The 21,333-nt window shown below is 66.8% G+C and overlaps 1 protein-coding gene across 10 annotated transcripts in view; it reads right to left on the bottom strand.

The window, feature by feature from the left end:
* The window catches only part of KIF26A (kinesin family member 26A), a 40,210-nt gene extending 18,883 nt beyond the window's left edge, over nucleotides 1-21,327 (bottom strand). For 3 of the 10 annotated variants that reach the window (XM_040478365.1, XM_040478366.1, XM_040478367.1), the window contains exons 1-5: nucleotides 20,588-21,130; nucleotides 7,816-8,268; nucleotides 3,418-3,508; nucleotides 2,471-2,565; nucleotides 1,016-1,206 (exon numbers count right to left, since the gene is read on the bottom strand). In XM_040478365.1, coding sequence (XP_040334299.1) covers nucleotides 1,016-1,206; nucleotides 2,471-2,565; nucleotides 3,418-3,508; nucleotides 7,816-8,268; nucleotides 20,588-21,115 — 1,358 coding nt within the window. In that variant the 5' untranslated portion in view covers nucleotides 21,116-21,130. Of the gene's footprint in view, nucleotides 1-1,015; nucleotides 1,207-2,470; nucleotides 2,566-2,616; nucleotides 3,282-3,417; nucleotides 3,509-7,815; nucleotides 8,269-20,587; nucleotides 21,131-21,196 lie in introns of those variants that run through there. The other 7 variants (XM_040478372.1, XM_040478373.1, XM_040478369.1 and 4 more) reach the window with 5 other exon arrangements.
* Between the last annotated feature and the right edge of the window lie 6 nt (nucleotides 21,328-21,333).

The raw sequence follows: 21,333 nt of genomic DNA, 5'->3' as shown, positions 1-21,333 counted from the left end.
GTGGCCCCCAGAACCTGGGACCACTGGAGCGCTCCTTCCTTTTCAGAAGGCTTGAAATCCCCCTGCAGGCACAGCCCAATGCAGCAAGCCACCACAGAAAGGCCTAGACACGGCGGCTAACCAGGTGGGGACGTGCCCAGCTCGGCCCTCTCGTCCCCTGCGCGGGGACTCCCCCGCCGGCCCCACAGCCAGTGTTCGCCAGCCCGTCAGCACCCCCCTCCCCGCCCCCCGTCGGGCCCCACAGCCCCACAGCCCGTGCTGATAAGGCACCTTGCCCCTCCACCCGCACGTGATTCATGGACAAGCTTATCAGTGCCCGCCAGGGCTGCTAATGGGACAGTGACCCGCATCTGGGCCTGCCATTACCACTCATTACCACCATTACATCCTGTAATCCACAGTCCTCCGCCATGTCTGTCCTATCTGCTGAATCCCAGGGCCCTGGCGGGAGGGGCAGGGGCAGGGGAAGAGAGCCCCTCACCACGCACCACTTCCCACCTCCAAACCTGCCGGGCCTGGGCTACACCAGCCCCCGTCCCCAGCACCTGGGGCCCAGCATCTGGAGGACCAGAGCTCAGGCCGGGACTGGACCACCCAGCTCCTGGCCGACGGGGGAGCTGGATCTAACAGGGACAGGTGTGCCGGCAGCCCCCCCGAGGAGGGGAGGGCAAAGCGTGGGGTCTGGGTGCAGCCTGCCCTCCAGGACGCCCTCCTTCAAGCCCCGTTCCACTCCCCCGCCCCCGGCTCCCCGACTGGGATCTGCCTCTATCTGCGGCCCCAGCCCACACCGGCCCAGGGCAGGCCCCAGGGCACCCGTGGCTGCAGCTCACCCCTGGTGCCAGAGGCCTCCACCGTCGTGGACACGGTGCCCGTCCACCGTGGCCCTGCCGCTCCCCTGCCGCCCTACCAGGGCAGATCGGCCACAGCTCTCCCAGGGAAGGCCCGCAGGCCACGGGGGCCAGCGGCCCAGGTCCCCACCTGCTGTGTGTGTCCCAGCACCCCCGGGGGGACGTACCTAATGAAGAAGGAGGCTGCCGCCGACGGGCCTGTGGAGCCCCCAGCCGGAGCGCCCGGGGCCGGGGTGACCAGTGCCGTCGTGCGGGCCCCACCGCGGCCCCACGTCTTCGACGCGCCATCAGAGCTCAAGGTGGGGGAGCCGTCCCGGACCGTGTCTGCCACTGCCACCGCAGCCACCGCCGCCTCAGCCTAGAGGGAAGGGGGAGCCTGCGTGAGGAACACACGCCTGCTGGGGAAGCGGACCGCACACCCCAGGGCCCCCACATGCTCCCCGGGCCCGCCACCCCCCCCCACAGGACCCCGGCTGGTGGCCAGCCTCACAGGGCCCACGGAAGACAGGTGGACACAGATGCCCACCCAGTGACCCCCACACCCCTCACCCCCGGGTCACCCACCTGGGAGCACGCAGGGGCACGATCAGAGGAGAAACCACAATAAATATTTGTCAGCAGCACTAATTGCCCCGTGTATGATAATGTATGACACTCCCATCATCTGAAATACTACTCTGGCATTTCCAGCTAATTAGCTAAAATAAATTCTAGAAAGAGAGACAGCCTCGTAATGAAGCACAAATGTAATTAAATGCTCCCTAGGACGGCACCAGAAAACCTGAGATCCGTCCACCATATATTATGTTTATGTGCCCACGTCGGGCCCTGGACCCCCAGGCCAGACCTGGCCCCGGAGGGGGTGGATGTGGCTCCTGGCAGGAGTGGGGGGGTAGGGGGGAGCAGCCTGCCTCCGCCTGGCCACTCCCAAACCCATTCCCCTAGGAACCCCTGTCCCCAGGGTTCAAGCCTCCCCAGGTACCACACTGGTCCCTGGGCCCCCCTGCTCCACTCGGCCCCAAGGGCTGTGGACAAGCACTGCCTGGGCCACCTTCTACACCAGGCCTGGGAGGACCAGGGTCCTCATGCTGATGGGACATGGGCCTCCCTGGTGACCCTGAGGGTGAAGAGCCACATTCTGGAGGGCCCAACGTCCTCGGGGTCTCCTAAGGGACGTAGCCAGAGGCCACCACACGCCTTGGGAGGAACGTTCTGAAGAAGGTCCTGCCACCTCGCCACGGCGGAAGGTCCCGCCCTGCCCAGCCCACGGTCAGCACCAGCTTCCAAACCCCTCTTGGGACACAGTAAAACCATGTCTGCAAAGCAAGTTCACAGAGAACCCCAAACTTCAAGCTAGATAGAAGCCATGCACTCCCCCCAGGGGCCCCTGGTGCACCGGCCGCTCCCCCAGGAAATGGAGGACAGGTCAGTAGCAGAGAAGGGTACACCTGAAACAGCCCAGGCCCTCACCCTCCGCGCCCTGCCACCTGCCTTGCCTCTGCCTAGAGGGCAGGAACTCCTATGCATCCCTCAGAACCCAGCCCAGCCAGCCCTCTCCTTCTCCAAGGCACTCCCTGCACCTGCCCCAGGTGCCCTGTCCCGGCCTCCCCCAGTCCTCTGACCTCAGCTTCCCTCGGGCTGTCTAGTGCTTCTGCACCCCGCCTACAGGGCCATGCCCAGCACCATACTTTCTCAGTCCTCCGGCTTCCGTGAGCACCTAAAACATGTCAGGAATCAGGAAGACCCTGGGGGGTCCTACCGCACAGACCTGGTCCCCTCCACATCCTTGTGCCAACACCTTGCCTGGGGCACGGTAGGTGCTCAGTAAATCTGTCTTCCAGGAGCACACAGCCTGGCAGGGACGCATCTTCTCCCATGGCCGGGAGGCCCCCTGTCCCTGAGGGAATGGGGCTGTTGGAGTGGAGGGGGCACCAGCTCCCGGAGAACATTCCAGGAGGGCCAGCCAGGCCTCGGCCTGGACGATAAGAACGAGAAGCTGCTTCTCCAGGAGGCTGTGGAGACCCAAGGCAAACGTGTGGGTAACGCAGGGCAGCCCGGCCGGAGGACTCCCGTACATGCTCACACCTGCCCTCAAACGTGAAGACCTTTCTCACCACTAGACGTAAGTGCTCCCCACAAAAGACCCGGCGTTGTGGAGCAGAGCGGGTGGGAAAGACCTGCCACCTTCCGTCCCACGGACGCTGACCACCGGGGCCCCGCAGAGCAGAGCAGGCTTGAGCACCCACCGTGCGCCCCAGGGCCGGGGAGGGGACCGCCACCCGCAGCACCCCCGTACCCACCCCTGTGGGCATCCTGGCTCCCGCCAGCCCCCCCGGGACGGCTCTGCCGCGGGGCCCACGCCCAGCAGCACGGGCCAGGCCGTCACTCCACTCAGTGAGGCCTCCCGACCAGCGGGGGGCCCAGGCGTGGGGTCACAGAGGGGGCCCTCCACGGCCCCTCCGTCCACTCCCACAGGGCCCGGGCCAGCCCACCGTCGCATGCGGCCTCTCCGCCTCCAGCCAGAGGGTTCTGGCCCCACCCGGCGATGGCGCGGGTCGCCCACACTGACCTGTCTCCGGAGTCCCGCACGTGCCTCGGCTCCGCCGTCCCACGAGCTGCCGAGACACGGCCCCGGCCATCGGGACGGCCGCTGCCGATTCCTGCCGGGAGCAGAACCCAGGCCAAAAGAAGCCGGAGGGGGCGGGCGGGAGGGCGGCCAGAGGGAGGACCACGACGGGAGGACGGGAGAGAGGGGTCGAGGACGGGAGGGGAGGGCGGGAGGCGGCCAGACAGAAAACGAGAGGGAGGCAGGGGAGCGGCAACGAAAGAGAAGCGCGAAGAGAGGAGAGCGTGAGGCGGCCGCACCGGCCCGGGGCCCAGCACGCAAGCTCAGGGCCGGTCCCGGCAGAGGCGCCGACGGGCTCCAGGCAGCGCCTGCCGCGGGGCTCCGGGGAGCACCGTCCGGGAAACACCAAACTGGCCCCCGGGGCCCGAGCGCCTCGGCCTGTGATACTCTGGCACGTGAAGGACGGCGTTCGCCAGCTCCTCGGCACGAACCCCTCACTGGGGGCTCTTCTGTGCCACGAGGCGGGGACGGCTGGGGGGCAGGGGGCGAACGAACGGCCGGAACTGAATCCCGCAGGCCGTCGCAGCCCGCCGTGGGGTGCGGCCAGTACTGCTCGCCGGGCCTGCGCCGGGTACCAGAGGCTCCGGGCTGGGAACGACCTGACCCCTGCGGGTGCCCTGCCCACCCCCCCCCCGCCCCGCACCCCATCACAGAAGCAGCTCGGCTGCAGCACCACGGGGAAGAGGGGGCCATCTCATCCAATGTCTGTTCCATGGAGGGGTAAACTGAGGCCCACAGCGAAACAGGCCAGGTCAGAGAGACAGGCCAGGACCGTCCACTCCCTGCCACCCCAGCCGCGTCCCTGAGGATGGGCGGGCACCTACCAGGGACCGTGAGGACCAGGGGAGGCAGGCAGGCTGGTACCGAGGTCACCGGCGGCAAACTCCCCGGCCGATGCCACACAACCCGCTCCCCGGTCTCCATCAGAACGACCTCAGCTCCTGTTCCACACATCACCTCCTCCAGGAAGTCCCCCACCCAGGCAGGGCCTCCACTGCCCCAGCCCCCATGGCCAGCCTGGAGCCCTAGGCTCTGGGTTCTCCCCTCCCCGCCGACCGTGAGCCCTAGGGCGCGGGGTAGGGCCCGGCCGTGGATGTCTGCAGGACTCGGGAAGGTCTGCACAGGCTCCATGCATCCCCGCCCCCGGCCGCCCCGCCGTGCAGGCTCGTGGTCTCCGGCTAAGAACCGAGAGCAGGAGTCCTGTGGACATCTCATGGGTGCTCCGTCAGCACGGAGGGACGTGCTGCAGTTCACGGCCAGGACCCAGTGCAGCAGGTCAGGGCGGAGGACCTGGGCTGGCCCCATGGCCACCACCCAGCATCTCGGGGCAACCAGGGTGGCGACGGCCGGAGCCTGGCTCCCGTGGGCACCTCCGTCCCCTGTGGCGGCAGGTCTGCCCCTCGGCCTGACGGTCCGGAAAGCATCCGCCAGACTGTCCCGCCAGGTGGGCCCCACAACCAGGAAGCAGCACTGGACACTCGGGAGGTGGAATTAGCTGGGAAGGGCTGAGCTCCGTGCTCCCAGACGAGGGAGGCGGGCTTGGGTTTTGATTACAGCTGTGGCTGCTGGAGGGCCGCTCCCTCCAGACACGGGGCTCTCCGGACGGTCCCCCAGAGAACACGGGGTGGGCTCCCAGCCACAGCGCCCAGGATGTTCTGGGCCCTCAAAGTCCTGGCTCCCGGCCTCCCCCTCCAAAGACCATCCCCCTCCCAACCTGCCTCCCCTCTCCGTGCTGAGACACGGGGCTGCAGCCCGCCCCCCAGCCCTCCTGGCCAGCTGGAGCCACGTCCGCTGGAAACAGTCGCACCCCGGGGCCGCCGGTGGGCACCCCAGCACGTCCTCCAGAGGTATGTACACGCGAGACTTTACCATCCCAGAGCCACTTCTCGCTATCGATGCCCTGGTTCCGGGGAAATTACCTCATCTGAATCCTAAAGTTCTATTTACGCTTCTAATAATCTCCCCATCGATCGCCAGGGCTGCTGTCTAATTACAGATCGTTCCCACCCACCCCAAACGCAATCAATGTGCACATAAAACGGAGAGGGAGCCTTAAACGCCCACGTTTTACGACGTGCTGGCTGCCGGCAGGACTGCCCAGCAAGAGGCCAGCAACCCTCTGCCCGGCGCGTGAGACATAGACTCTCAACGGCTGCACCGACCCCACGGCCCCCGCGGTCAGCTCATGTCCCTCCTCTACCTCCTGGGCACCCTCAGAGGGAAGGCCGACCCCTCCCTCTGCCTGGCATTCGAGGCCCCTGTGAGACAGGCATCCAGCTCCCTTCCCAGGAGCCCTCCGGCTATTCCCCGCGGCCCGCGCTGACCCGCCACAGCTGGGCCCGCCACGTCTGACGCTTCCCTCTGGGCCCAGCTCAACCTCACTTCCTCCGGGAAGCCACCCAGCTCTCCGGAGCTGCCTCCCCAACTCAGTGCTGCCCCCGAGGCGGCCCAGTGCTCAGCCAGGAGGTACCAGGCATGCGTGGCAGGGGCTGGCCTCCCCCTTCCTGGCCTCGCCCGGGACTTAATAGAGGAGAAGTCAGAAGCGGCGAGGCCGCACCCAGGACCCGTCATCACACCAGCTGGAGGCTAGTTCGAGACCCAAGTGCTTCCCTGAGCCCCTGCACACCCCACCCCCAAGCTGCCAAGGGCCGGGGAGGCCCCAAGGGCAGAGTGCCGCTCCAGGACTGGCCCCAGCAGTGGTCACGGGGTCCAACTCCCAGCGAGGGCAGGATGTCATCAAAGGCACTGTCTCGCTAAACTCAGAGTGGACGGCAAGCCCAGGAGTGGGGACCGGACAGGGGTCTGTCCTGCTTTGGGATTATGTGCGACTTTGTCCCAGCAGCTGGGGACCCTCCCTGTACCTCCACGCCCTGCAGCCCCACGAGGCAGAGTCCACGGGGCAGGTCTACCCACCACTCTATTTCAGAGACGCTCACTGGCCGGGCTCGCACGGCTGGCTCTGTAGTCACTGGAAAATGGACCAACAAAACTAGTTTCCACAGCAACCCCCTGATCTCTCTGCCCCGGGGGGGAGTGGTGGGGGAGGGGGGCAACAAGGGGGCTTCTCCATGCACCCACGATCACCAAGGCAGCAGCGTCGGGACGCACTTGGCCCAGACCCCGCCCCTCTCCCAGCTCCCTTCCCCCTGCAGTCCTTTGTCCTGATATGGCCCCCAGGCTTCACACCTCCACCTCCAGGGAGGCCTCCGTGCTTCACACCTCCAGGCCTCGGCCTCGACACAGAAGGCTCCTTCTGCCTGGAAGGCCCTTCCTATGTGTTTGCCTGGCGAACTCCTACCCTCGGGCTCCTAGCCTCAGTCCTCCGCGAAACAGAGGGCACAGCTGAGGGCCCAAGGCCCCGGGAGAGGGCAGCCCCGAGGCTTGGGCAGAGCAGCCAGGCGCATTCTGGAGAAAGGCCTTCCCAGGACAGCACGGTTAACCTCATTCATCACCCAAACCCAAACGGACTCCCTCCAGTGTCCCAGGAGACCCCTAATCCAACAACCCTCACATCGCGACTCCTATCCTGGAATACTTTCTGCTTGAGGGAAAACCGGGGGCGCCGCAGACCCCTGGGAGAGACCACCCCCAGCCAAGCTCTGTGGCCAGGGGGAACGCGGCCGGTCCCGGCTCCGCCCTCCAAGGCTCGCCTCTTCTCCACCTGCGTGGGGGACACCGGCCCAGCGCTCTGCCTGAGGACGCCCAGCCCAAGTGCATGGCACCCACAGGGCCCGCTGGTGCCCAGAGCTGGCTCCATGGAGGCCACGCCCCGTGGTGTGGGGGACCTCGAGGAGGGCCAGAAGAGGAGAGCCCTGGGGGAGGGGACACTGCCAGCGACTGAAAAGATGTGCCCCCTGAGAGACCAGGGGAGTGGGCACAGAACGCGGCCACCACCTGCAGGCCCCTCCCCCTAACGCCAAGCCCTGTCGCGCAGTCCACAGCCTTGGGGGCAGCCCGGAGGGGAGGGGCCGCCGGACCCCTCCCCACGAGATGCTCCCTCTGCCTCTGACCCTGAGGAAGAGGGCCCGACACTGTCCCAGGAGGCCTCCCGTCAGCCCACGCACCAGCCGGTGCTCTCAGAAGCAGGAGCGGCCGACACCACGCCCGGCCACGCATGCTGGTGCTGCGTGGAACCGACGTCCCCGGGGCCGCGTGAGGACCCTGCCCGCTGTGACGTCGCCAGCACACTTGACGGGGGCCTCGGGAATGTCCGGGGGCCTCCCCCAGTGTTCAAGGCCCCTTGCTTAAGGGGGTGCTGCTCAGTCTGCACAACGTGAGCCACGGTGGGATGTGGGCAGGGCCCCTCAGAGGCCAGCAGCCCACCCCGCCCAGGGGACTCACCAGGCACGACGGTGGCAGGAAGCTGTTGACCCTCGAGACGCTCCACATGCCCTCCAGGCACTGCTGGGCCTGGATGGTGACCGTGCTCAGTGCTCCCCCGAGGCCAGCAGGTGCCACCGACACCTGGACGCTGGGCCCGGACGGCCAGGCCAGTCCCTTCCTCCTGTCCGGCCCCACTCGGCCCGGCTGCCTCCCGGCCGGGCCACCGGCCACTGGCACAGCCCGCGGGCTGGTTACGGTGCCCGGGCCGGAGGGCACGAGGCCAGGGCCTCCGTGCGGGGCGTCAGGGTCCTCGCGGCTGGCAGGTGCCTGGAGCAGCCGCAGGGCCTCCCGCGTGAGCTGGTTCAGGTGCGTGTCACAGACGTCGCAGCGGCGCTCGGCCTCCGGGCGGCATGTCGGCAGGGCCCCGGGCGCCGGCAGCTTGTCGAGGAGCAGAGCGGAGAGGCAAGGGTCCTGGGGGGACAAGGACAAAGGTGGTCGGTGCCTGGGCGCCAGGACCCAGCCCCGCGTTCCTCACCCGCCACGGCGCCAGGCCAGCTCACGCCGTGGCCGCCGCATAATCCATAACTGATTAATAAGGCCCCAAACGGTTTCGTCTGCGCGCACCCAGCAGGAAAATAATTATCGGAGCTTAACAGTGGGGCCTACGGTGCCCTTGACAACTACCTGCCTCCTCCCGCCCTCATTACTGTGCTCAGTCTCGGCTGACGAGGCATCTGCGGGTCCCCAACACCCGGGCCGCGAGCAGCCAAGGCCGTTGCGAAGCATCCAGGAGGCGGACACCCCCCACCCTGGCCCCGGGGCCCTTCCACGCTTGCAGGCTGCAGGCGCCCCAGGGCTCCACTCGAAAGCAACACCGTCCCCCACCCTGAGGGCCGGCCTGGCTCAGCCCCAGGCGAGGTGGGGTTTCCCTGCCCTGGTGAAGCCTGGGCCCTGGTGGGGATCTGGAGGAAAACGCGAGGCGGCCCTGCCGTTAAGTGTGCCACCAGAAGTCCCGCCACGCAGTGACACTCCGCGGAGGCGAGCCAGGCAGTTCCAGGTCCACGGGAAGACGGAGGCACTGGTGCCAGCTGGCAAGGGGGCAGGAGGCTTGAAGCCCACCCTGCTCGATCGCAGGTATGGACGTGGTGCCCAGGGCGTGCGGCGCCTGGTGACTCCTCCTGCAGCCCAGGGTCCCGGCCGTGCGCCGGGGGAGGGGGGCACACGGTTCTCCCTCATCGTGAGCCTGGCGTCCAGAAGGGGCTAGGGACAGGAGCCAGGTCAGCCCGAGGGAGGCCCTCACCCCGCCTGGAGGTCAGGGAGGCCTTCTGGAAGAGGGAACACCTCTGGAAGGAGGGAGAGGAGGAGACAGCCAGTCCTCAGAAGAAACCTCACTGGAGACAAGTTCTCAAGAGTCATATCTCCAGGGCCCACACCCGGTCCCTTGACCAAGGCTCTGCCTTGGCGCCCCCCTGGGGCAGCCCTGGGGAGGTCGGGGTCAAAGCCATAGCCAGACCCTCCACAAAGCACTGGCCCGGCCCAGCTGTGGCCGTGACCACCCAGGGCGTTCGTCCTCCGGTGGCCAGCTGGGCCGCTCGGCTGGGGCTCCTCCCGCCCCCGCCTCGGGACCTGCTATGACCCTCCAGACTCCGAGTTTCTTCCTCTCCCGGCCACCCCACCCCCACAGGACTCCGGCCTCCCCAGATACGCCCCTTACGCACAAGAGGAAGCTGAGGCCCCCCTCCAACAGAGGGCATCTCATTCACCCCACCCAGGTTCCCCGGGCCTGAGCGGTGGCCAGCCCAACCCCTGCACCGAGGCCTGGGAGGCTCAAGGGGGCCCGCTGTGGCAGCGTGGGCTGGCTGACAAGGGCCACTGCTGGTCAGCCCCGGGGGCCGTGGCTCTGCCCCCGCGTCACACTCCCTGCCCGGTCCTCCCCGGCTCAGCCGCAGCCCAGACCACTGCCCCCCCCCCACCGCCCCCCACATACCCCAGGGAGACCAGGTCCCACGAAACTTGGCCAGGCAAGGTGCGCCAGCTGCCGGACCTGTGGGTCCCTCCAGAAGGCCTGGATTTTCTCCGGCCAAGGCCCGGAGGGCTCCAGAGCCTCGGAAGTGCTCCGCGTGCCTGGGCCCAATCAGCAGACACCCCCAGGGGCTCCTGCAGTCGGGGGCGGGGTGGGGGGTGGGGGGGCAGGCCCACAGAAACCCCGCAGGAGCCTCCACTCCACTCGGGCTGGCACCCGGGGCCACAGATGGAATCCAGACGCCCTGTCCCCAGCCACAGGCAGGGCTCACACGGGGCCTGGCTCTGTCACTTGTCACTTCCCGCCTGTTTTCCAGGTCCCAGCTCTGATTACTCTGGTTTTTCCACTCAGCAGGAGGCTGCTAATGGTGGCCGGGGCGTGAGGGGAAGGAAGTGCCATTAAGAGACTTGAAAGGCAGCCCAGCCCCACCCAGCCCCCCCCCAGCCCAGCCCCCACCCCCTCAGGCCCGGCAGCCCATTGTTCCAGGGCCAAGGCCGGCCTGGGGACCTCAGGCCTATGGGGGAGCCCTGTGGCAGAAGGAGGCAGGAAGGAAAGCTGGGGGGAGGGGAAGGGGGGAGACTTACTGACCTGAGCACGCACCAGACCCCCACAGGCACACAGCAACCCCCCCCCCACACACCAGCTGTGTCATCAGGAACGCACATGGCAGCTGTCAGGGAGGCCCCAGTCCCACCAAGGCCTCAAGCTCCGCCATCAAAGCCCCAGGAGGAAACTAGGCAGGTCTGCTCCAGTTGGGAGCAGGGGGTACTCACCACACCCCGGCCCTGCTTCGCCAGCCCCCCAGGAGGCCCGGCCCAGACACACCTGGGCCCACCCCGTGGCCCAAGCCCACTGTGGGGCCAACCACCCCTTCCCAGCACCGGCAGCCAAGCGCGCCTCTTGGGGGATCCTCACCTGGGCAGGGCAGAGGGTATCTCTCCCAGCTCCGTCTCGTGTCACACACACGAGACACGAGAGGAGAGCCCTGCCTTGCGTGACCACGCAGAGACCCTAGTGGGGCCGAGAGCCCGCCCGGCCCTGAGCCCCTCTGGCCGGGCAGCACTGGGCTGGGCCACTCGCTGCTCTCACCTGGAAGCATGCGCCCCACACCGGAGGGACCTATGACCTCGCCAGGCAGCCGGACCAGCTTGGCAAGCAGCAAGCTGTGGCCAGGACAGGCTCCCCACCCCCAGCACCCTGGCCCAGTGCTCAGGACTCCGCGGAGGGGGAGCTTCACCCACACCACCTGCCGCCCCTGGGCGGCCTCCGCAGAGACAAAGTCTGGGCAGTCCCTGCAGCCCCGCCCGCCTCCCCACTCTGGGACCACGGTGGCCTTCCCTTCACAAACCAACAGCCCTCAGACCTTAATGCCGGGGGCTGGGAAGGCCCTTCCCCGAAGCCAGGTCTCCCCTGCAGCTGCCACGGCCCACAGGCCCAAGCCCATGAGAGGTCACTGGCCCAATTTCAAGAATTCTGACCCCTGAAAGGCCCAGTCACCATGCCATCTACCACCCACCCCCTCTCTGGAGCCCAGCACCTTCAGAAAGACAGTAATTACCCCGCTGCAAGATATTACCTTTCGCTTTCCTCTGCAGTCTAATTAAGCAGATATCTCACTTGCATTTGGAAAATGTTTTTTTAATTTGATTCAATTTAGCACTGCAAACCATCTACCCATCATGCCGCCAGGGTTTTAGGGAGGCTCCCCCCCTAAATGCAATGACTTTCCATTTTTCATCTCCTTTCTGGGGTCTCCAAGTTGCTTCAAGTAATCCTTCCACTTCCTCCTGCATCGGAGGCCCAGAACGACTGCCCCAGGGACGAGCTCGCCCGTCATCCCACCCAGAGGGGCCTCCCCAGCCCAGGGCGAGCAGCGCCCACCCTCCGGGCAGGACAGGAGCTCCCAGATCCCCACACTGAGGCCGACACAGGAGGAAGCGGGGACCGCGCTCCCCAGTTGGGAAAAAGACCCAGACCTCAGAGCTGCGAGACAACCCTCTCTGAGCCCTCGTCGCCCCGCCTTTAAAAAGGGGGCTCAGCACCCACCGGCGGGGCCTCTCGGAGGGCAGACGGGGCCAGAGGCCAAGACTGCGGGGGGGCCCTGAGGCCTAGGGGCTCCCTTCCCCAGCCCACCACTCTGTGCGCCTGGAGCCAGGGTCCTCGTTGGGGTCCCTCTGCCTCACCCTCCCTTCCCTCCACAAACAAATGCCCCGGGCTGTGACCCTGGGCAGCCACTGCTTCGGAGCTGACCACAAGTCCAGGAAGGGACCCCTGGCTGCCGGACCAGGCGCTGCTCCAACCTTGCAGGCTCTGTTGGCGATGACATTTCGATGTCGCGTGCAGCCCGGGGGACCCAGAGCCGGGGGCGGGGGGCGGTGGGGGGCAGGGGTTCAGTTTGCCAGCCAGCCACACCTGGGCTGCCCCACCCCCGCCTCCACCCGCCACGCACCTCGCCAAGGGCCCAACTCTCAGCCAGAGGCCCTGCCCACCCACATCCCCTGGGTCCGGCGGGAAGACAGGAAGACTGCACACCCCCGGGGCCAGACCCTCCCCCACCCGCCAGCCAGAACCCCGGACACTGATCCGGTCCCATCAGGCTGCAGTTCCGAAGGCCCCATAGCTGACACAGGCTCCCCTCCTCTGCCGGGGGGGTGGCGTGGGGGAGCGGGGGGTGCTGCCCGGCCCACCCGGCGCCGACCGGCACCCGTCCCCAAGGCCCTGTGCCAGGCACCAGCCAGCTGGACAGCTCGGGGCACACACTAGTTCATTGAGACCCCCTCCCTTCAATGGCCTCCCCTGTCCTCCGCCCGATGCCACAACGCCACGCGAGGGCGGTGGGGACCCTGATGGCTAACGGCCTGACCAGCAGGACGGCCTCGGCTGGGGGGTGGGGAGCGGCATAGACAGGCTGGCTTCCTGGGGGCGCTCCCCACTCAGAGGGGGCTCTGCACACGCTTCGGGGGGCCTGGAGCTCACCCAGACACGGCTTTCAGTCCAACTCTGTGGGGGTGAGCTGCCGCTCTCCTGGACCCCATTCTCCTCATCTGAGCCACGGGCCACAGCACACTCTCAGGGCCACTCAGGAGGGCCCAGAGCCCCAGGGAGGCCGGACGCTGCCCTGGGTGGCCCAGCCAGAGGAGGCGGCCGCTGAAACGGAGTGCAGCCCGTGCCCCTCAGCTGGCCCCGGGCCTCCCAAGTTCTCCGGCTGGGAACCTCTGCGTGCGGGTGGCCAGCCCAGATGTGCACCCAGCCACCAGGCCCCTCCGATGAGGCCGCCAGGGGGGCCCAGGGCTGCAGCGCTCTCGTGGAAGGACTTCCGGGGCTCAGGGCTGGAGGGCGAGTCTGCTCCCCCACACCTCCTGACCTTTGACCTCATCCCCCTTCCCCTCTTCCCTCTACCTGGCATCCCGAGACAGGCATCCCCACCCCAGAAGGCCATCCCTGAAGGCCCTCACCCCATCTCTGTGGGGCTAGTTCCGAGATCGAATGCCACCTCGTCCAGGAGGCCCTCCTGGATGCCCCTTTCCAGAGTCCTCTCTCCCAGCCCCACAGCACTTCCGTTATGAGCACAGACAGGGGAGGGTCACTCACCCCCACGCGTGCTGTTTCCTCCCTCACCACATGGGGTGGTGGAGTTAAGCGTGTTTTGCTCAGACAGAGGTCAGCCAACGGCTCGCAGGCATCGGCCCTCCCGTCTGCCCGGCTCCCTGTCCCCCCTCCCCCTTCCCAAAGCACCACCCACAGCCCAGGGTGGTGTGCACCCCAGCGCCTGACCTAACCAAGCCCCAGGGGTGTTCTGAGAGGAGGGATCCCACAGCACAGACCCAGCCAGCCCTCCTCACCCATCACCCAGCAGAGAGGACAGACACGGGACAGGACGGGTCCCAGCATCATCTCGAGATCCAGCGCCCAGACTGCCAGCCCCCCCCCCCAGGCCCCCCCAGGCCCCCCGCTGGCCCACCATGCCGGCCGGATGAGTCCCCTCAGACCCGTCTCCACAGACACCCAGCCGGCCACAAACCATGTTCCTCACCGACCACCATGAGCCTGAGGGGCTCTTGGATCAGACCACCAAGCTTGGGAGGCACGGCTGGGGCCCAACACGCCGAGAGTTCGGAAAGGGACGGGGCAAGGAGAGGGGCCCCCAGCGACGAGACCAGGAGGGCCCGTGGCTGCACTTTGGGTGGCCACCAAGCAAGCCAAGCCAAAATGGTTCCCAGACAATCCCTCAGGTTTTAGACGGGCCGAGTTTGTGGGGCCGGTCGGGGTTCCAGGTGGCCTGGCATCATGGCTGTGAGGGGTGGACAGGGACCTTCGGGGACGGGTGGGCCAGCATCCATCACGGGGTCAGAGGTGAGTGCAGAAGGCCAGCACCGGGCCCGGCGGGACCATCAATCTGTCAGCCCCAGGCGCCCGCTGAGCCCACCCACCCCTGCCCCCAGCCCAGCCCCCACAACTGAAGCCTGGGATGCTGGCGGGGAGCCCCCAACCCACAGGACACCCGGACCCCTGCAGACAGCCCTCAAGCCACCCCAGCCCCACAGGGGATCCCCCAGCCACAAAATGTGACACTGGAAGTGAAAATGCCCCCTTTGAACCGGGGGGAGCAAGGCACTCAGCCCCAGGACCCTGTTCGCAGATGGGGAAGCAGAGACCCTGCGAAGGGGTGATGCCCCAGGCTCCCGCTTCAGGCAGCGGTGCCACGCCCTGGGTTCCCTCCCGCAGGGGAGCATCTCCAGCCACCACGTTCCCACCCCCCCCCCCCAAGTCATGGGAAGGGAGAGCTCAGAGCTCAGGGGCAAAGTAAAAGGAGTGGCTCCCAGGGGCACCTGGGGGACTCAGTGGGTTGAGCATCCAACTTCGGGTCGGGTCATGACCTCAGTTCATGGGTTCAAGCCCCGCATCAGGCTCTGTGCTGACAGCTCAGAGCCTGGAGCCTGCTTTGGATTCTGTGTCTCCCTCTCTCTCTGCCCCTCCCCTGCTCAAGCTCTATCTCTCTCTTTCTCAAAAAATAAATAAACTTAAAAAAAATTTTAAAAAGGAGTGGCTCCCAGAGGCCCAGCCACCTAGCCTGGCTGCCTCCAGGAACCCAGGGGACAGCCTGGCCTCCACTCCACTCCCCCCAGCCCCCCACAGAATCCTGCTCTGTTCCCAGGGAGTGAAGGAGCAGACAGAGGCCACACGGGCCAAGGGGACACTCAATCCACCTCTATTCTATTCATTTACTCACACTCCACACCTTTTTGCACAAAGCACCGGCCACGGCTTTCAAGAACCGCACAGCAGACGTCAGATACAAAGCCATGTGACTAGAGACAGTTGCTTTAGAACAAATAGGAATGATCAATTCCCAAAAGACACAAGAGAACACGCCCACGTCATTGGCGGAAGCTGAAGAATCCACTGGCCTGAGCTTCCCCGCAGGCATAGGGAAAGGGAAACTCCAGTTGCCTTGCTATTTAAAATAAGGACTGGCTGGCTCTTCTGACTCCCAAATGAGATCCTTCCGTGACACTCGAGGGATCAAGGCACCCAGGAAAAGGCCCCAGATGCATTTCCTCGGCCCATTCCAAACCATCACAAGTCTTGCGGCCAAGGCTCTGAGCAGTCCGGGGGCGGGGGGCGGCGGGCGGGGGGGGGGGGTGACCTGTGGCCTCCCTCCCTGACCCTCCACCTCTCACTCTCAGCAGACAGGCAGCAAGGCCGATCTCCCTACACAAGCCCCTGGCTCGGCCCCACCTCTGACTGTAGCGGGACGCCCCTCGTGCTCCCTCCCACGAGACACAGGGACTGGCCCGCACCAAGGCCAGCTCCCGAAGGCCCATCTCTGCTTGTGGCCGGTGCCCAGAAGGCAGGGGTTGGCAGCCCTTCAGCCCAAGCTCACCCGCACTGCCCACCCTCACTCCCTGAAGCCCTGGACCAGCAAGGAGATGAGACAGGCACAAGGACCCTGTCATTCCATTACTGGACCCAAGTACACCAGGGGGCACTGGCTGCACCACCGGCTATCCCAGGGAGGAGGGGCCAGCTGAAATCTCACAGAGACCTAACCGGCCCCCCTCCCTCCCCCGGCACAGGCTCGGTCCCCCAGAGTGGCCTGGGAGCCTCCAAGGCCCACACACTCATCCCTTCCCGGCTGAGTCATCATCGGGGCCCCTGCCAGATGGGAGACCAGCCCCAGGGAGCTCCCGCCCCTCTCACACCTCCCCAGCCCCTCCCCAGCCGCCTCCAGAGCCCGCCAACACCCGGCTCAGCGGGGGTGCTCTGCTGAGGCCGCCTGCCCTGCCCTGTGGAGCCCCAAGGCAGACACCCTGGTCCTGGCACGGGGGCGGCCCCAGAAACAGGTGGAGCCCAGGCCAGGCTCCCGACAGCGTGGGAACCAGGGGTTCGGGGACCCTGACCGCAGGCAGCAAACGTCCCACGCCAGCTGAGCTCAGCCCCCGCCCTCCTGGGACCACAGGGCAGCTGAGACAGCAGACCCAGGGACCCACTGCTGCAGCCAGAGCTGGGGGCCATGGACACAGAGCACCCAGGGGACTCAGAAGGCTTCCTGGCGGGGCAGTGGCAGCTGGCTGTCAAGCTGGCAGAACCCCACCCCCAAGCCAGCCCCCAGAGAGAAGCAGGAGGCTCTCCAGAACTCCAGCCTTAGGAGCCTACTTCTGTGGCCCCTGAGCCGTGCACTGGACAGGAACCCACGGCCTCCCCAGCAGCCTTCAGACCGACTGTCCAGCTTGGTGCAAAATGTGAGCTAGCACATGCCTGGGGCTGCCCCGGTGGGCAGGGACCTCGGCAGTGGCTGTGGAGCTCATGGTGGGTGGGCGGGGGTGGGGGGCAGCAGGGTGGGACCCCCTGCCAGGTGAGCAAGAGGTTTCCAAGAGCCGAATGAGAATTGATCCCTTTCCCTCAACAGGGGGCGCTAATCAATCCCACACCGGTACCGACACGTCGAAGGTCATGGGGTCTCTGGAGAAGTCGTCACCTCTGCGTGATGCACCTGGATGGCAGCTGGGATGGATGGGTCCCCAAGCAAGAGCCCTGTCCCCGCTGCTGCAAGGGGAGTTAGGATGGCCATCCTCCATGGGGGCTGTCACCCGGGTGGGGGAGGGGAGAGCAGGAATCCAGCCCAACAGCCATGGGGGTGAACACAGAGGGGTGGGTCACTCAGTCATTCAACAAACATACAGGGGTCACCCAGACCCCAGGCCTGCCTGGACAGAGCTCCCGGCCTAGGGGCAGCACAGTGGCCAAGGGGTGTGGAAAGGGCCGAGAAAGGCCCGGGTCGGGTGGCCTTCCAGAGTGGGGTGGGGTATGGGGGAGGGAGGCTCAGTGACCCTGGAGGAGCAGTCAGAGCCATGAACGTGGAGGGAAGCCAGTCCACGCAGGCTGAGTCTCCCAGCCACAGTCAGCAGTGCAGGCACCAGAACCGGGGGCGCTGGCGACTCGGGCTGCATAGTTCTGCCACGTGAGCGCGGGGAGGACGGGGCCCGGGGGAGGACGGGGCCCGGGGAGGACGGGGCCGGGGGTCTGCAAAAGGAATGCCTATGACAAACCACCTGGGGTGAGGGACAGGATGGGGGCTTCAGGCAGAGTGGCCTCTGTGGGCAGGGGTGTCCCTTTCAGCGAGCCTCTGTCTGATGGGGCCCAGGACAGCAGCACTGGGCCTGGCAGAGACCCCCCCCCTCCTGATGAGAGGTCCCTCCTGGCTGCACCGAGGGTGGGAGCTGGGGGCGGGCAGGCGTCGGGAAGGAACAGAAGGGATGCTGCAGGAACTCGCTGACCAGTTCGAGGCAGCGGGTGGACGCGGCCCCAGCTTCTGCCTCGGTGGAAGGGGGACACAGCGGCCAGTGGCTAAGCTGGGGGGGCACTCAGCTGCAGCAGAAGAGGAAGGCCCAGGTTTGGTCCCTTCGAGGGACGTGTCGCGAGCCCCCGGCAGACTTTTCGGAGACAGGGGCACCCGGGAGGGGCACAGGGAGATCAGAGCAGGGAACTGACCGGATTGCCTGGGGATGAGAAGGGTATCTGTAGCTGGGCCCACAGTGGGAAGAGTCCGTGAAAGGGTCCTGAAGGGTTCATCTGGGGAGCCTGGCGAGAGCTGAAGGAGGCAGAGAGGGGTGCCCAGCCTGGAGGCCCCCATCCGGCCGTCTGCTCCACACCGAGGCCCACTGCCCTTCTTGGTTCGGGTAAGGACAGTCTCCCAGGCTCCAACCCTCCCGTGCCCTCTGGGGGCATCAGGACACAGTCCTAACCCCTCCACGAGAATGCTGTCCCTGGGTGGGGACTACGGTCACCTTCACTCCCCGGACGGGGAAACCGAGGAAGACACAGATTGAAAAGAGGACACAGCAGCAAAGGAGAGGAGGGCCTTCCACCTGGGACACCTGATGGCTGGGCAAGGCTCCAAATGCCCCACTCAACCCCACGGGCACCAAAGACCCGGGCACAGATGACCCTCGAGGCCCACATCCCGGGAAGAGCAGCAAGAGCCAAGGGGTTCGAGCCGCCCTGTGCTGGCACTGTTCTACCCACCTGTGAAACGGGTACACAGATGGTCCCGGATCTCAACAAACCTGCCTGAGGTCCCAGAGCAGGGAGCCGTCTGCTGGTGGGAGGGTGGGCAAGGAGCCAGCTGGGCGGAGCCCTGGCGGGGATGCCAAGGGCAGAAAATGGGGTGACCTTGAGCCCGCGGAAAGATCCAAGTCCCTCCACCTTCTCAAGCCTTTCTCTACACCAAGATCAAGCAGGGACCCCCAGGGTGAGGGCCTCCGATAGCCAGGCTCCGGTCCGGCTCCAGCCCCACCGCCCAGTGTCTTTCTGGCCTCAGAACAAAGCCCCGTGCTTCCTGGACCATGGGCCAGACTCTGAGGAGGACTGGGCTCACCCGAAGCCAATCACACACAGCCCCCCCCCCCCCCCCCAGCTACCTCCCAAACTGAAGCAGAAGCAGGTCCGTGCACGTGCCCTACGCACCAACTCCCCAGCCTTCCCTGAAGGAAGTTGTGGGCCAGGACGCCAGGGAGAGCCCGGGCTTCACAGGACAATGACGCCTACCAAGGCCCGGAGGTCTCGAGGCCCAAACCCCTAGGTCCCTGGGTGTGGGTGGCTCAGCCCAAGGGCCTGGAGGGTTTCCATCCTCTGGGGAGAAACAGTGGATTACGGGGCCTTCCCTCCCGCGGGCACAGCACTCTACAGGTTGGACCTCACTCCCAGAATGGCCCCGGGAAGACTTCACTCATCTGACAGAGGAGGAAACACAGCGGGGGAGGGGCCGCGGAGCAGGAACAAAGCAGGGGACCCTGGTCTGCTGGGTGAGCATGCCACTGGGTACCAAGGACGGCCAGGAAAGGGGGTGAGCCCCCACCTGGCACTGAGGGCTACTGCCAAACCCAGGACAGGCCGGGGCAGGGGGCAGGTGAGCCCTCTGGGTGGTCAGGACGCTTCCCTGCTCAGCATCAGCAGGAGGAGACCAGTGAGCCACGCCCACCCTTGATGAGGGCCTCTGTCTCTCTCTACCGGGACCCCCCACCCACCTGCAACCAGCTGGCCGACAGGCCCAGCACCACCAGCCACGGAAGCCCCTCCTCTCTCTGGCCTCAGTTTCCCCTAATGGGGTAATAAGATGGCCGGGCAGCTCTGACAGACCCCGGAAGGTCTGTCCCAAACCACCCTCTCGTGGGGCCCTGAAGGTCCGCTGCTGTCTTTTCGACCAGATGCAGGCCATCTGGGTCACAGAGCTTGGAAAGCCTTCACGCTGCCCGGAGCAGCAAGTGAGGAGGGTCCAGCCCCACCCCGGGGGGCAGGCCGCAGGTCCCCTCTCCCCACCGCAGAAAGGGTGCGCCCAGGACGGAAACGAGACTCCCCTCCCTTCCCCCACCTGGCTGAGACAGGAACACCAGGGGACCCCTGGAGCCCAGGGCCTGGCCCCCACCCCAGACTTCTAAGCCCCCTTAGAGACCTATATTTAGATTCAATGGGGATTGTGCGGACTTCCCAAGAAGGCTTTCAAAAAGACTGAAGGTCTGGCGGGAAGGGCTTCCTCTGGAGACCCCCACCTTCCCAGGCTTTGCAAACTTCCAGCGCTCATTGTTCCTTGAACAATGGTCCCAGCTCCTTCCAAGACCAGGGCAAGCCCATTGGCTGGAGAATCTGGCAGAGCCCTCTCCCAGGGCAAACACCTAGGCGGCTGGGGCCCAGGCACTCGGTTCCCAAAAGGGTGGCCACTGCCTAAGGTGAGCAAAGCCTCAGGCCATGTCCCACACACCATTCTCACTCACGACCCGGGGAGGGGGGCAGGCAGGGCCCCCCTCACAGCGGCAGGCCCACCCTCTGGTCCTCCAAGCCCTCCTGCCCCAGGTGTGCAATTTCCAGACACCTGGCTGGGGGCCCGGGGGCCCCAAGGGCGACCGCCAACCGAGTAACCTCTGGCTGCCGGCAGGGCAGGAGCTGTCCCGCCCTGGGTGGAGGCCCCGCCGGCTCCCTCTCTCCCCTCCCCCTCCCAAACACAGACTGCGGTTCCAGCTGTGCGACATCTGTGGCTCCGGGGAGAAGCGCCTGCCCTACCGGCCTCCAATCCCACCGCGGAGCCTCTTAGGATGAACTGCTACAACCCACACGCACCGCGTTACAGAAGGGGAAACCGAGGCCCGGAGAAGGGAAGGAACGAGGCAGAAAACACTCGGCGGAACCTCGCCTCCCTCCGGGGCCCCGAGGTCTCCCCAAAGCCGGCACGGGCCCTGCCCGGAGAAGCGGGTCCGAGAAAGGCTCACTTACCCGGAGGGGTGTTCCGGGCCCGCTGACCAGCTTCCACGCCTGTCGCTTGAGCTCGGCGAGCTTCGTGTGGCAGTGGCGGCACCAGCCGCCCCCGCCGGCCGAGTGGCCCTGCTCTGCGCCTGCACCGGCGCCCTCGGGCGCAGGGCGGCTGCCGCATGGGTCCTGCTCGGGCCCGTTGGGCAGCCTCTTGCGGGGGGACACCTCCAACAGCTGCAGCGGCTCGCGGGCCGGGCCGCCCTCGGCCACCTGCGGGGGGTGGGGGCAGAAGGGGACGTGAGCCTGGGCCCCTGAGCAGTGCCACGCCGGGACCCAGCACCAGTAACTCCAGATCTCAGCGTGTCCCGGCCTCGGAGTGAGGCACGCGACAAAGTTCGGAGCGCGGGGCGCGAACCTGCCGCCCGCCCTCTCCTTCCACCCGGGGGGGGGGGGGGGTGTCCGGATCGGGGTCCCTCCCAGCAGGGGGCCCGGCGCCCCCAGCGTTCCGCTCCAGGCCCGGCCCCCAGGGGGCGCAGCGCACCCCGCGAGCATCCTCGGCGTCCCGGACTCCGTCTCGGGGCGCCGGCTGGCGCCCCGCCGCCCGCCTCCCTCTCGGGGCCCGGCCGCGCGTACCGCGGGTGGTGCTGTGCACAGCGGGGAGCCGCGGCCGCCCATGGCCTGGACGCCGGAAGGGCCGGGAGGGCGCTTCGGGCCGCGAGGGCTCTCCGGGGTCGCCGAAGCTACGTGATCCGGCCCCGGGGCGCCCCCAT

The sequence above is a fragment of the Herpailurus yagouaroundi genome, unplaced genomic scaffold (genome assembly GCF_014898765.1).
Source record: "Herpailurus yagouaroundi ecotype Mexico unplaced genomic scaffold, PumYag 141, whole genome shotgun sequence".
Classification (NCBI taxonomy): Eukaryota; Metazoa; Chordata; class Mammalia; order Carnivora; family Felidae; genus Herpailurus; species Herpailurus yagouaroundi.
The sequence above is the reverse complement of the archived record's forward strand: the minus strand, read 5'-3'. Positions and strand labels throughout refer to the sequence as shown.